Source organism: Pseudophryne corroboree, chromosome 6, assembly GCF_028390025.1.
Source record: "Pseudophryne corroboree isolate aPseCor3 chromosome 6, aPseCor3.hap2, whole genome shotgun sequence".
Lineage (NCBI taxonomy): Eukaryota > Metazoa > Chordata > Amphibia > Anura > Myobatrachidae > Pseudophryne > Pseudophryne corroboree.
The window spans coordinates 334,863,072-334,877,199 of NC_086449.1; the positions used below are offsets into that span (position 1 = coordinate 334,863,072).

Consider the following 14,128-nt stretch of genomic DNA (forward strand, 5'->3'; position numbering starts at 1 on the left):
TCCTTTCCAGGCAGCGTCTCTTTAGATGTTCGGTAGACTCCACCACCTACGCGTTTCGGTCTCCAAGAGACCTTTGTCAAGGTGCATGTGGGTAGTCTACAGGAAGTGCATTATATATAACCCTACAAATGATTCAATCCCCCGCAGGTGTGTGTCAATCACATTTGGCTCTAACAGCCCTGCAATCAGTGTCTCTCATAAATCCATATACATCTGTCTTTTGTCATTTCATATCCTGGTTCCCCGGTGTCTCACTCATTTCCGGAAGTGTCTTTCCCATAGGTGTCCTCAACCAAGATGGCCGCGGCCTTACTTCTGGTTATCGCGGACCACATGACCGGAAGTGTCCGTCTCATATTCCCCAGTTCTTTTTATGATGTGATCGCATGGGATTAATGTCACTTCCGGTATTTACGTTTCCATGGCAACCCGCGACTTTTGATCTTCTTCCGTGGATATAGTCACTTACAGAAATTGTATTAGAAAAAAGTTTCCATATATTCCTAAAATGGAAATAAAGTTTTCTCTTAGCAGCATCAGTTTTTAACTTGATTAAAAGCAAATTGATACGGTAATGGTAAAAAAAAAAATATAATATAAAACATTAAAATATTTTTCTAAACCAATAAGATCTCCTATATATTCTCCCAGATCTGTCACTCTGTGACTGTGTGGCTAACGCTGGGGGGAGTCACAGCAATGGGCGGAGATAGCATCTGCAGGGAGATACAGCAGTGCCAGCAGCAGACACAGTCACAGAGTGACAGATCAGGGAGAATATATAGGAGACAGGGAGGTGACCATGGTAGATGGCTGGCCGCCAAGGACGGACCTGTCACCAGTGCACATGTAATAACCTCTTCTGCTGCTCTCTCTGCTCTCCAATTGCCCGGCGATTCCCTTTGCTAACAATCCACGTAGTTTCCCCTTCTCGCGATCTGCCTCCTCACCGCCACGGCCACTTTCATCTCTACGGTGCATGCACATATCATACAAGATCCCGTCATGCGCACATAGGTCTGTGAGACGCCGGAGGGAGGTTGGGTGAGATGCACATGCACCAGCGACACCGCTCAGCTCACAGTGACCGCGGCAGAGAGGAGCCACAATAGGACAATATACCGGACCTGGGAGCAAGGACCTGCGCCGGTCAGGAGGAGAAGAACTATTTCAACAGCATAAAAAGGTTAGTGTGTCCCACCCTATAAATGCCAGACTCATCAAGTCACTGTTGCCAGAGTCTCAAACAATGACTCTGAACCTCTAAGTACACTATTTGACTGTCCACACCGTGCTGCGCCTATTACCCATCTCCACCATCCTCAACACTGACCCACACATCACTCACCCACCTGAGGCACCCGTCCACACACCCCTACCCCACCGACAGCACCCACACCTCACACCACGGCAACACCCTCACACCTGCCCCTCTACCAAATACCACCCCTACACCCTCTTCACCCCCGTCTGCAGCACCACTCCTGCCACCCTTTCCACAACACAAACAGTCATGCTCCCTACCCAAACCCCAGCCCACCCAAATCCCCCGCTCCATCCCCAACAAACAGCCACCCACAACGCCTCCTCAACCCCTACCCGTCTGCAACACCAACTCAAACAACCCAACAACCGCAGCTCACACGTAACCGCCCCTCCCCCACCCTCGGTACGCCCGCACCCGCCACTCTGCGTCTCCCTCACACCCGCCACTACCCAACCACAGCACCTACTAGGTGATTCATCGTACCCTGCGTGCGCTGTTCACGCCATCGCAAGGGCCTATGCACCCAAGGGCGTGCAAGGGTTAAGGGGGCATAGCCCCTTACGACGGTGTGAAGAGCACCCGTAGAGCGCGATGATCACCTAGTAATCAATATGTAGGTAACTCGTTCACAAAAACCACTTTAACTCGAAATCCGAGTTTAGGTCTATTAGTATCAATGTTTTGTACAGGTCAATAAGATTAATTTCTGTTTTGGCCAGTATACAGGTTGAGTATCCCTTATCCAAAATGCTTGGGACCAGCAGTATTTTGGATATCGGATTCTTCCGTATTTTGGAATAATTGCACACCATAATGAGATATCATGGCGATGGGTCCCAAGTCTAAGCACAGAATGCATTTATGTTTCATATACACCTTATACACACACAGCCTGAAGGTCATTTTAGCCAATATTTTTAATAACTTTGTGCATTAAACAAAGTTTGTGTACATTCACACAATTCATTTGTTTCATATACACCTTATACACACAGCCTGAAGGTCATTTAATACAATATGTTTAATAACTTTGTGTATTAAACAAAGTTTATGTTCATTGAATCATCAGAAAACAAAGGTTTCACTATCTCAGTCTCACTCAAAAAAAATTTCTGTATTTCAGAATATTTGGATATGGGATACTCAACCTGTACTAGTAATATATTTTATCCTATCTGTGGTTTTTAATAATTTTATACCATAGAAACCTTTAATATCGGATAACGAACAACTGTGGATTTTTCGAAGGTGGGAGGATAGCGAGTGGGTCTCAAGACCTTTTTTGATATTCCTGCAGTGTTCCCACAATGGAACCTTTAAAGGTCTTTTAGTGCGGCCTATATAAAATTTGTTACATGAACATTCTATAGCATAGATGACATTCGCCGTATCACATGTGATAAATTCTTCCACTTTGTGTTCATTTCCATTTATATGAATTTTTTCACATTTTGTCTGATACGCCAGTTCACATCTACAGGAGAGCCGGAAATATAAAGAGTCATTTGGTGTAAAACATACACTCAGATAGGAAGGGCCGCACAGTATACAACAGATCCAAAGGGTTTTATAGATGTGGGTCATGTTTAGGATGTAGGAATATTAAGGGGTTCAGTACCTCAAAATGTGAAAAAATTCATAATTCATATATCCAGAAAGGATAAAAGACATTACTACAGGGTAGTATACTGGCCAAAACAGAAATTAAAGTTATTTACCTGTACAAAACATTGATACCAACAGGCCTAAACTCAGATTTCGATTTAAAGTGGCTTTTGTGAACAAGTTACCTAGATATATCTTATTGGTTTAGAAAAATATTTGAATATTTAATATTATATATATTTTTTTTACCATTACCGTATCAATTTGCTTTTAATCAAGTTAAAAGTAAAACTGATGTTGCTAAGCGAAAACTTTATTTCCATTTTAGGAATACATGGAAACTTCTTACTAATACAATTTCTATAAGTGACTATGGGGAACATGTACTAAGCAGTGATAAAAGTGGAGAAGTGAGCCAGTGGAGAAGTTGCCCACGGCAACCAATCAGCATTGACTTAACATTTCTAATTTCCATACTATACAATTGTATGGAGCAGCTGATTGGTTGCCATGGGAAATTTCCCACTGGCTCACTTCTCCACTTTTATCACTGCTTAGTACATGTTCCCCTAAATCCATGGAAGAAGATCAAAAGTTGCGGGTTGCCATGGAAACGAAGTGACATTAATCCCATGCAATCAAAACATAAAAAGAACTGGGGAATAGGAGACGGACACTTCCGGTCAAGTGGTCCGCGATAACCGGAAGTAAGGCCGCGGCCATCTTGGTTGAGGACGCCTATGGGAAAGACACTTCCGGAAATGAGTGAGACGCCGGGGAACCAGGATATGGAATGACGAAAGACACAGATGTATATGGACTTATGAGAGACACTGATTGCAGGGCTGTTAGAGCCAAACGAGATTGACACACACCTGCGGAGCATTGAGTCATTTGTAGGGGTATATAATGCACTTCCTGTAGACTACCCACATGCATCTTGACAAATATCTCTTGGAGACCGAAACGCGTAGGTGGTGGAGTCTACCGAACATCTAAGGAGACGCTGCCTGGAAAGGAGGAGGTGTTTGGAATACGGGGCCCGTTTTTCCTAAATCACATCTATCAAACTCCAATCCGGGTATGCTATCCTCTTTGTCTGTATGAACTTTTATGTTTTTTGGACTAAAGAAAAAGGATTTTTTATTGTGCAAAAACCTGCTCTCTGTTATATTCTTCTAACCCTGAAAGGCGAAGGAGTATCAAACCCCTGAAAGGGGAGGGAGAAGCAAGGAGACATACATCAGGATAAAGACCCTTCTGATGTGCCTGATTTCAAGTTTATGCTTGTGAGTGGTTTTATATAGGGGGCATCCCTGAACATCCACTATCGTTTGGTGAAGGCTCTTATGTTTCACTTGGGATAGAGTGATAATATGCTTATTTCAATCTCTTAATCAGTGAGTGCTTAGTATTGGGGGTCTCCCAATAACACTATTTTAATAATTCATATTCCCGAGTGGAGTTGGACATTTTATATACAATTATGCGTGCATTACCCAAACTGTATTACACGAGGAGTGTGCTCTCTGTTTTATATCTTTTTATGTATCCATGTTCATTGAAGAGTGAGCTGAAGATGATGGATTCCCTATAACAAAGGATTTACCAGGGGAGTGCATTCCTTTCAAAATGTATTTTCCTTGAGCGCCTATGTGTACTATAGAAATTGTTTCATATATAATTCTGTAGCTGCCTGGAAATGTACTGAGACACCCACTATGCAAGTCCCAGCAACTGCATACAAACACACATGGATAACTGACTCCCTCAGCAACCCTGTGGGAACTGAGATGCTGGCACCATGTTTTCTGCATATGAGATTGCAATTGTAAGCTCAGACAAGCCCCATAAAAGGTCACTGCACGCTTGCATTTTGCTGCCACTCCACGTTGCCAACTCCAAGCAGTCTCTGACTGTCAATCACTTTGTGAAGAAATCCTCACTGCGAGCGGCATCGCTAAGGCAGCTTGGTTGCATGCGCAGTGCGACTACAACACATGCGCAGTAAGCCGATAATCACTCAGCTGTGTATATATCGCCATTGCGCACACCGCTGAGTCAGGTCCTCTCTGTAGGAAAAAGCTCACATAGAGACAGGATCTGTCAGGTTATTAAGTATACTTGGATAGCAAATGCATTTACTTTTTAAATAAGAAAATAAAATATAGGCAGCCCACTTGTTGCATAGTCACCATTTTTTTAAAATACTTTTTTGGTTCGCACTTCGCATAACATAGACTGTCAGAGCTGCCAGCTATTCTAGGCATTAAGTGAATGTGGGAAGTATGTGCCATATGCCTCTGACAAAGTGTATTGTTTATTACAATGTTAGATGTTTCACTTTGGTGGCCACACAAGAAGATAATTAAGACATGGAATTTTCTGAGCCCTAGAGAATGTTACTCTGTCATCATTCACCATCTGGAATTAGGCAGTGGTTTGACCAATACAAGCTAGTAGACAGCTGTACTGATGGCGTAAATCTATCTATCTATCTATCTATCTATCTATCTATCTATCTATCTATCTATCTCTATAAGGCATTGGTCCAGAACACTCGCCACTCCTAGATATATATATACTGTATGTATGTATGAAAGTATATATATATATATATATATATATATATTTAGAGATGGTGAATGTGAACATGTGAATTGGAATGTGCAAATAAACATTCATGGCAAAAGAAACAGGATTGCTTAGTACAAATAATTTTCAATAACAGAGCTGGTAATTTCAGTGGCCACGTACACAGTCTCATTATCAAGACACGGGGTATACTTACTAAGGTGTGAGTTTTTTTTAGAAGTGGAGATATTGCCGATAGCATCCAATCAGTTTCTAGCTATTATCTTCTAGAAGCAGCTAGATAAATGTTAAGTGGAATCTGATTGGTTGCTATGGGCAACATCTCCACTTCTTAAAAACACATACCTCAGTAAATATACCCCTGTGTTTCTTTGCCTCCAGGGAGGTAAGACGCATGTAATATATATAAAATAACATTATCAGTGTGTTAATGTAAAAACTCACCATAAGATAGTCCTTCTTGATCTCTGCTGCCTCTCCTTGGAAGACGTAGACTTTCTCATTATGTATTACATTCAGAGTCACAGGTGGAGAATTAGAGATTATCTGTACCTTGATGTCACCAACTGCAACTACCTGGTTTGCCTCAACTGAAATCCTGAAATGATCCCTGTTAATTCCTTCTCCACTGTGCTGATAAACTATTAATCCATCTGTCAAATCTTGTTGTGAAAATGAATCTGTGGGGTTTCCGTCCTTCAAAACTTCTCCCCATCTTGGTTTAGTATTGATGTAGTACTTAATGTCTTCTTCTGTGCGTAAGTCCAAGTTGGTTTCCAGTTTGAGATTTGTGGCTGTCAGGGTTCCCTTATCTCCTGATAACACATTCAGTGTGGTAATATTAGCAATGTGGATGAAAGGGTCAGATGCTTGTACCTCTAAAATAGTGGTAAGATGATGAAGCCCATCAGACACCCGTAACTGTAAATAACCCAGGTCAGGACCACTATGGATAAACAGAATTCTGTTTCTTCTGATATCCTCTTGTGTGAATCTCATAACTACGAGTGAGGGGTCATCCAAAAATACTATTTTTCCGAATGGCACCCCATATCTAACCAGCACTATTTGTGAGTCTGTTGAACCTGAGTCTGGGTCTAAGAATGCAATATCATTGGTAGTTAGCAACTTCTGTCCATCACGAACCACAGTGAACACTTTGTGAACTATTTGCAATGGGGGATTATCATTAACTGGCTGAATAGAGACACGGAAAACACCTCTTACCACCTCCTGTTCGTCATCCTCTCCTTCTCCACTGATATCAGAGGCACTGCCTTCCTGCTGCCTAGAGGCTACAAATGGTATATCATCTTCTGTGGTTTCTGAACCATCATGCTGATAAAAAAGAAGTCCTTCAAGAATATCCTCATTAGTGAATTCTGTTATCCCTTCTTCTGTAAAATCTCCGGACTGCGGATTTCCCTTACGAATTAATATTCCATGTTGAGGACCATCTATGACTTCATAAGTAAAACTAGCACTTCTTCCACTTTTAAGAAAAAGATGTTCTGGTGTTATTACCTCTTCCCCACCCTCTAGTACATGCAATAGTTGATTAATAAGTTGTGGGGCATCTGGATCTACACCAATCAGAATTTTGTATGTGTATACTGGGGAATTCTTGGTGCCATATAACACTTGGAATTGAAACTGGTCCTCCATATCTTTTGTGTTTTGGACTGTAGCTGCATAGCTGATCCGCTCCTTCCCTAGGTCTTCTTGGGTAAAACGGGAGCCTTCCATAAGCCTCTGTCCATCAAATAGCAGATTTCCCTTTCTAGGAGATTGAGAAATCAAGTATTTGTATGATGCCAGTTCTTGGCCCTGAATTTCTGTGTCTACCTGTAACTGATTTTCTGTAAGGTTCACTTTACGTTTCCTTCCCAATTTCAGGGAGATCATCCTCATCATCTGTACACTTGACCTCTTCACTTTGACTCGAAATGTGTTATTACTTACTACCTGAGTTTCAAGTTTTAGCTGGATTTTCAGATCCTCGGTAACCTCTTCCTCACTAAGTTCTGCAATTGTACTGAGATACCTTACACCAGCTCTTTCCAAGTCACTTTGTCTGAATTCCTCAGTCACTTTCCAGTTGTCTCCAGACACCAATCTCTGTATCACCCCTAGCCTGGGGTGCTCAACTAATTGATATATGACTTCTATTCCCAGTTTATCTGTATTGGTCACTGTAGGTAGGTTCAAAGGACTGAGCAGTGCAGATGCTCCCTGGGATACAACTAAAGCTTTCTGAGTTATGTTCATTTGAGGCTCCAGCACTATAAAGATGACATGCTCTGGGGTGCTTCTGGATGTTCCATCACTGGCTTGAAGTGTGATCTGTGCTTGTTGTCCAGACTTATGAATGAAGGCCACAGCACCTTTTTCTAAATCCCTGCAGGAGAATTCACTAATGGATTCTCCGGGTTTGTGTTGAAATTGTACATGTCCTTCTCTGGAATTACCAGTGACAAAAATGGTGAGAAGGTCACATGGTGTATCTGAGTCTGTGATCTTGATAATATCCATTGTGAAAACCAACCATCCATGTGATAAAATTCCTAATGCATTCCCTTTAGGGAACTCTATGACAGGTATAGCTGTTAAAGGGGAAATATTTATTGTAAGATTGTAACGATGGGCCTTTCTCAGACACTCAGGAACATTTATGTCGCTGGCCAGAGACACTTCCAACATCAGTTGGTCTTCATGTGACTCTGACCCATCATGTACATAACGTACTCTGTGATTGCTGACATCAAGTAATGTAAATTTCCGTCTAGCTTCGGCACCTGGGATATCAAGTTCCAGTTGTCCATGTTGCGTGTCACCAACCACTGTGAAAACTATCTGAGATTTACGTATTCCAGCTTTGGCCAAATCAATTGTGGGATGGACATATTTCAACTCTAAGACAGAAGATCCCCCTCTTGTCACTGGTAAGGGCTTAGGGTTCAGAAGAAAGGTTGGATTACTGGGTTCCATCTTGCAAGTGTCCGAAAGACTCCTAAAAACTGTGGGCCTTGTAGTAGTGGTGGGAAGAACAGAAGAAGTGTCCCCTTCATATTCAGCATAGTCATCATACTGATGACAGCCATCTGTAACATCTTGGATAACCAAAGCATCCCATATTCCCATCTTCTTCTTGTTTATTTTCAAGTCTGTGATGCAGCCAGAGAAAGATTTATATTCCATGTCGTCTATGAACATACTACCAAGTGGATCTTCCCTCATCTTTGCCAATGTAATATGATCCACGCCTCCAATATAAAGATCACCTAGGAAATCCGACTTTTGTCTCAGACTATCAAGAGAGACTTGGGAGGAGGTTTCATCCACAATAAGTTGCATTTTACTATTATCCACAGAAATATGAACAGTGTGTGGCTGACTGTCACTTATATACACCAAGTTTTGAATTTTAACAGCAGATACTCCTGTATCTAGTGTTCCCTGCAGGTGACCTCCAGAAATCTCAACATATAAATAGCTTCTGTGTGGTCCAGGTTGGTAAATAAGTGGAGCACGACCTGGTCTGGAGGTCTCCAGGGTCATTTGAATAGACCCATGTGTTCTGATATCCCAGCTCGGAAACTTTAGATATGAACGTGGTCCCAGGAAGCCAAAGGATAAAGCAGAGTTAGACAGATTTTCTAAATGGCAATTTTCCCAATTTCCATGAAACTCCACTTGAGGAAGATTGCCAGAGAGTAGGTCCATATTATTAAATTTGGCCTCCAGCATGCAGCCATGAAAATTAGGAATACCTTGCAAATGGTATGGAATGCTATTTCCACCATTTCCACCGAGAAATATGGCATTTTGTATGTACAGCTTCTGTGGTGGCCATGGGAGGTCCATGATACTGGTAAAGTTGTCCAGTGTTAAAGACATCAGGGATTCTGTAACCATCAAATCTAGTGTATGGGTCTCACTGCTTTTCAAAAACATTGATGTTGGAGAGTTTAGAATGGATTCTCCTGAACCTCGTTCCAGCCGGGCCTATAAAAAAAAAAAAGACATGTTGCAACATTAAGTACTTACTATGAGTATTTTTATTCATATATAGAATGCCTCACCTATGAGTCTAACTACTATATCTATATGTCTGCCTCTTTATTGACATGTTTATGTAAGGTGAATGTATATGTCACACTTTATTAGAATTTAAATAAAATAAATCGGCACAGTGTGGCTGAAAAACGAATCTATGGATGTGCATGCATGGAAACAGGTCTGTGTGCACAGCACTTTTGCTAAGCGAAACAGAGAAGTCTGTCTGCAAATATACCATATGGACACAAGCCGTGGGGATTTGTATCTGGATCCATAGTTGTGTGAGGCTATGTGAAGAGCAATGTGTGTGTGCATGGACAGATGGGGGTAGTTAAGGATCATTTCTAAATCCCAAAGCACCACATCTGGTCTTGATTAGGATTATAGGAATAAACTGCTTTGCAGCGGAAGTTTGTGTTGTACGTGTATGAGTGTGTGTGCCACTGTACAAGTATATCTTTACTAATATATCTGTTAAATCTTTCTGGAAATGTGCATTACTGTGACTTCTTATATTTCAAAGACATTTTTCTTCTATTTATAAGGTTCTGTAGCTATGTCCCTGTCACAGCACCTAAATCCTACATCTGCGGTATTTTCTGTGTCCGTATTACACACATCTGTACTCCATGAAAGAGTCAGGTCTGAGAATCACTGATGTATGTCATCTTTTTGTCTGCTATAACACTCTATAATCCTCATAGGCTTGCTGAAAATGTGTCTATATTTATTAATAACACTCTCAGTTTTACTACCTGTCATTCTCTGTCTCAGCCACTCGGCTCCTGTCTTTCTGTGATCTCTTTATCATTACCTCTTACTTATATTTTGCTTTCTTCTTTTTAGCCCAATATCTGCTATAAAGTACAAAGGTCTCCAGATATGTTACAGTTGGGATGCAGGTGACAGTGTAAGTGAGAGGTATCTGTACAAATCTCAACATATCAGTGAAAACAATCATGATTGAGGGGAAATCCTGTAATTTGTGTGAAATACATGCATTAACCAGGGCTTTGAAGATATCTAAACATGTTATCAAAGTGGAATCTGCAATGGTTATACATAAACGAATATTGCAGGCAGTATCTGGTCCATAACTGCAGTGTACCTGTCCTGAAAATGACTCTTATAATCATCTTGTGAAAATAATTATAACATTATTGAGAATATTTGTAAAGCGGCCTTTATCTGCTTATGCAAATGGTAATTTTCCAACCACACTAAAGGGCCCTACAGACACGACGATCCGCCGAGCTGCCCGACTGCCGATAAGGCAGACGGGCGACCCGGCGGCGGGGGGGAGGGGGCAGTGACGGGGGGAGTGAAGTTTCTTCACTCCCTCCGTCACCCAGCTCCATACAAGTGCAGGCAAATATGGACGAGATTGTCCATATTGGCCTGCATGCACAGCCGACGGAGCACCAGCGATGAACGAGCGCGGGGCCGCGCATCGTTGATCGCTGGTGACACCACACTCAAAGATATGAACGTTATCTCGTTCAATAATGATAACGATTGTCGGACAGTGTGTAGGGCCTATAACAGCCTTAAATATTGCTGAACATAAGGGCTGAATGGTCACCAGATTGTACAGATGTGTGTTCATACACCTATCCTTTTTGCGCCACCTGAATGCAAAACACATGGTGCGACCTAGATGCTCCATCATAGATGGCGATTCCCAGACTTTTGTACTTTTCTGAATTAGCGTTTATTTGCATCATAGTGCAGCCATTGTTAAAATGTTGACATCATAAATGTTGACACCTGAAAATGTTAACATGTGCTTTAGGATTAGGGTTAGCATTACAGTTGAGGATAGAGTGACATTAAAAAGACACAGTCAACATTACAATAATGTCGACATTACATCAATGTCAACATGCTGAATGTCATCCTGGTCAATGTCCACATATTGAGTATGCCTAATAAATGTCAATATTTTGACTGTGACACAATATAATAAACCAGGGGCAGATTCATTCAGCCTGGAGAAGGTGATAACGCACCAGCCAATCAGCTCCTAACTGTCAAGTTACAGGTGTGTGTGTGTGTGTGGGCGGGGGGGGGGGGGGGGGGTATGTACTAAGTGAACATAGGGGGTAATTCCAAGTTGATCGCAGCAGGAATTCTGTTAGCAATTGGGCAAAACCATATGCACTGCAGGGGAGGCAGATATAACATGTGCAGAGAGCAGTAGCGGATCTTGCCACGGGCAAGCAGGACTTTTGCCCGGGCGCCGCCTTCCGGAGGGCGCAGGGCGCCATCCGGAGGGCGCCGCACCAGGGCAAGAGCCGCTGCTGCTGTGTGCCCCCGCTGGCTGCTGCCCCCCCGCTGCCGCTGTGAAGGGAAACTAGACGCGTACGCGTCTAGTTTCCCTTCGTGGAGAGGTCCTTTACTGTGCGGTGCACGATGACGTCATCACGCACCGCACATCATTTCAGTCTGTACAGGGGGCGTAAATGACCACGCCCCCTGTATGAAGCCACGCCCCTATTGCCGCCCGGGGCGCTCAGAGCGCCAGAACCGGCCCTGGCAGAGAGAGTTAGATTTGGGTGTGGTGTGTTCAATCTGCAATCTAATTTGCAGTGTAAAAATAAAGCAGCCAGTATTTACCCTGCACAGAAATAAAATAACCCACCCAAATCTAACTCTCTCTGCAAATGTTATATCTGCCTCCCCTGCAGTGCACATGGGCCCTCATTCCGAGTTGTTCGCTCGCAATCTGCTTTTAGCAGCTTTGCACACGCTAAGCCGCCGCCTACTGGCGAGTGAATCTTAGCATAGTAGATTTGCGAACGAAAGATTAGCAGATTTGCGAATAGACAGTTCTTAGCAGTTTCTGAGTAGCTCGAGACTTACTCTGCCACTGCGATCAGTTCAGTCAGTTTCGTTCCTGGTTTGACGTCACAAACACACCCAGCGTTCGCCCAGTCACTCCCCCGTTTCTCCAGCCACTCCCGCGTTTTTCACAGAAACGGCAGCGTTTTTTCGCACACTCCCATAAAACGGCCAGTTTCCGCCCAGAAACACCCACTTCCTGTCAATCACACTACGATCACCAGAACGAAGAAAAACCTTGTAATGCCGTGAGTAAAATACCAAACTTAATAGCAAATTTACTTGGCGCAGTCGCACTGCGGACATTGCGCATGCGCATTAGCGACTAATCGCTCCGTTGCGAAAAAAAAATAACGAGGGATCAACTCGGAATGACCACCATGGTTTTGCCCAACTGCTAAAAAATTTCCTGCTGCGATCAACTTGGAATTACCCCCATAGTGGAGAATTGGGTCCGTGAAGAAGTTGCCCATGGCAACCAATCAGCTGCTCTGTATAATTTTATAGTATGCAAATTATAAATGTTACTTCAATGCTGATTGGTTACCATGGCTCACTTCTCCACTATTTTCACTGCTTAGTACATATCCCCGTGGGTTTGAAAAATGACAGGAGCTGACTGGCTGGCTGGTGCGTTATCACCTTCCACTTTATCACTTCTCCAGACTTAATACATATGCCCCCAGGGGAGATGTATCATACCTTGTGAACAAGTGGAGAAGTTGCCCATAGCAACAACCAGCTTCTAGCTAGCATTTATTAAGTACATTCTATAATATAATAATTAGAAGCTGACTGGTTGCTAGGTTGCTATGGGCAACTTCTTGACTCTTTAGAAGGCTTGATACATCTCCTAGTGGGGATGCAAACAGGATCCCGCTTATCGGGTTCACGGCAGACAGATTACCTACACTGGAATCCCAACACTATTCCGAATGCTGACACCGGCATCCTGAATAGGTAGACATCCCGGCGTCGGAATCCCGACAGCCAGGATGCCGAAGGTCCTGACACCGCACCGCTGAAGAGGTAGGCCACGGAGGGGAAACGGGGAGGGGGTGTAAGGTTTAGGCAGGGATGGGGGGGCAAAGGGTTAGGGTTAGGCTGCGCCAAGGGAGGGTTAGGGTGCGGGGAGGGGGTTAGGGCTAGGCACCCACCTCTGAAGGTTAGGGATAGGCTGCGGAGCGGGAGGGTTAGGTTTAGCCACTTATGGGGGTTAGGCACTAAGGGGAAGGTTAGGGATTTGCACTAAGGGGGAGGTTAGGGTTAGGCAGTGGGTAGGGAAGGTTAGGGTTAGGGAGGGAAGGGGAGAGGGCATAACACTCCTTACTCACCCCTGTCGGCTTCTTCGCAATCGGGATCCCGACGTTGGTATTTCGACTGTTGGGATCCCGGCCGCCAGCTTCCCCTAATGAACCCCTCCTAGTGTACTAGGCACTTAAAATTAGTATTTGTATCATACAGGAATGGTATAAAGCCGCAACAAAACGAGACGCGATGCATGGCGTGGCTTACTTGTGTTCATCCTCATTAACCTCTTTTCCCCATGTTAGAGTCTAAGTTGCACACAGCAACTACTTGGAAAGCCAGAGCTGTGTCCACAGTACTCACGCATTATACTCTTTTTGCATTAGTGATGAAATAAGATGCATAGTTTGGGAAAAAGTATATGGCAGGACATATGGCACTGTGATGTGCCAAACAAGGCTATTTGATGCGATTTGAGGATAGTCGTATGTGGTTACATAGGCATATTTATAA

The 14,128-nt window shown here is 43.3% G+C and overlaps 1 protein-coding gene and 1 long non-coding RNA gene across 2 annotated transcripts in view; one reads left to right on the forward strand and one right to left on the reverse strand.

Moving 5' to 3' along the window:
* CSPG4 (chondroitin sulfate proteoglycan 4) overlaps nucleotides 1–14,128 on the reverse strand; it is a 228,423-nt gene that overhangs the window by 75,893 nt on the left and 138,402 nt on the right. The window contains exon 3 of the mRNA XM_063926411.1: nucleotides 5,912–9,472. Coding sequence (XP_063782481.1) covers nucleotides 5,912–9,472 — 3,561 coding nt within the window. The remainder of the gene's footprint in view (nucleotides 1–5,911; nucleotides 9,473–14,128) is intronic.
* LOC134932207 (uncharacterized) overlaps nucleotides 10,405–14,128 on the forward strand; it is a 134,270-nt gene continuing 130,546 nt past the window's right edge. Inside the window, exon 1 of the long non-coding RNA XR_010179263.1 lies at nucleotides 10,405–10,436. This is a non-coding gene — a long non-coding RNA (uncharacterized LOC134932207). The remainder of the gene's footprint in view (nucleotides 10,437–14,128) is intronic.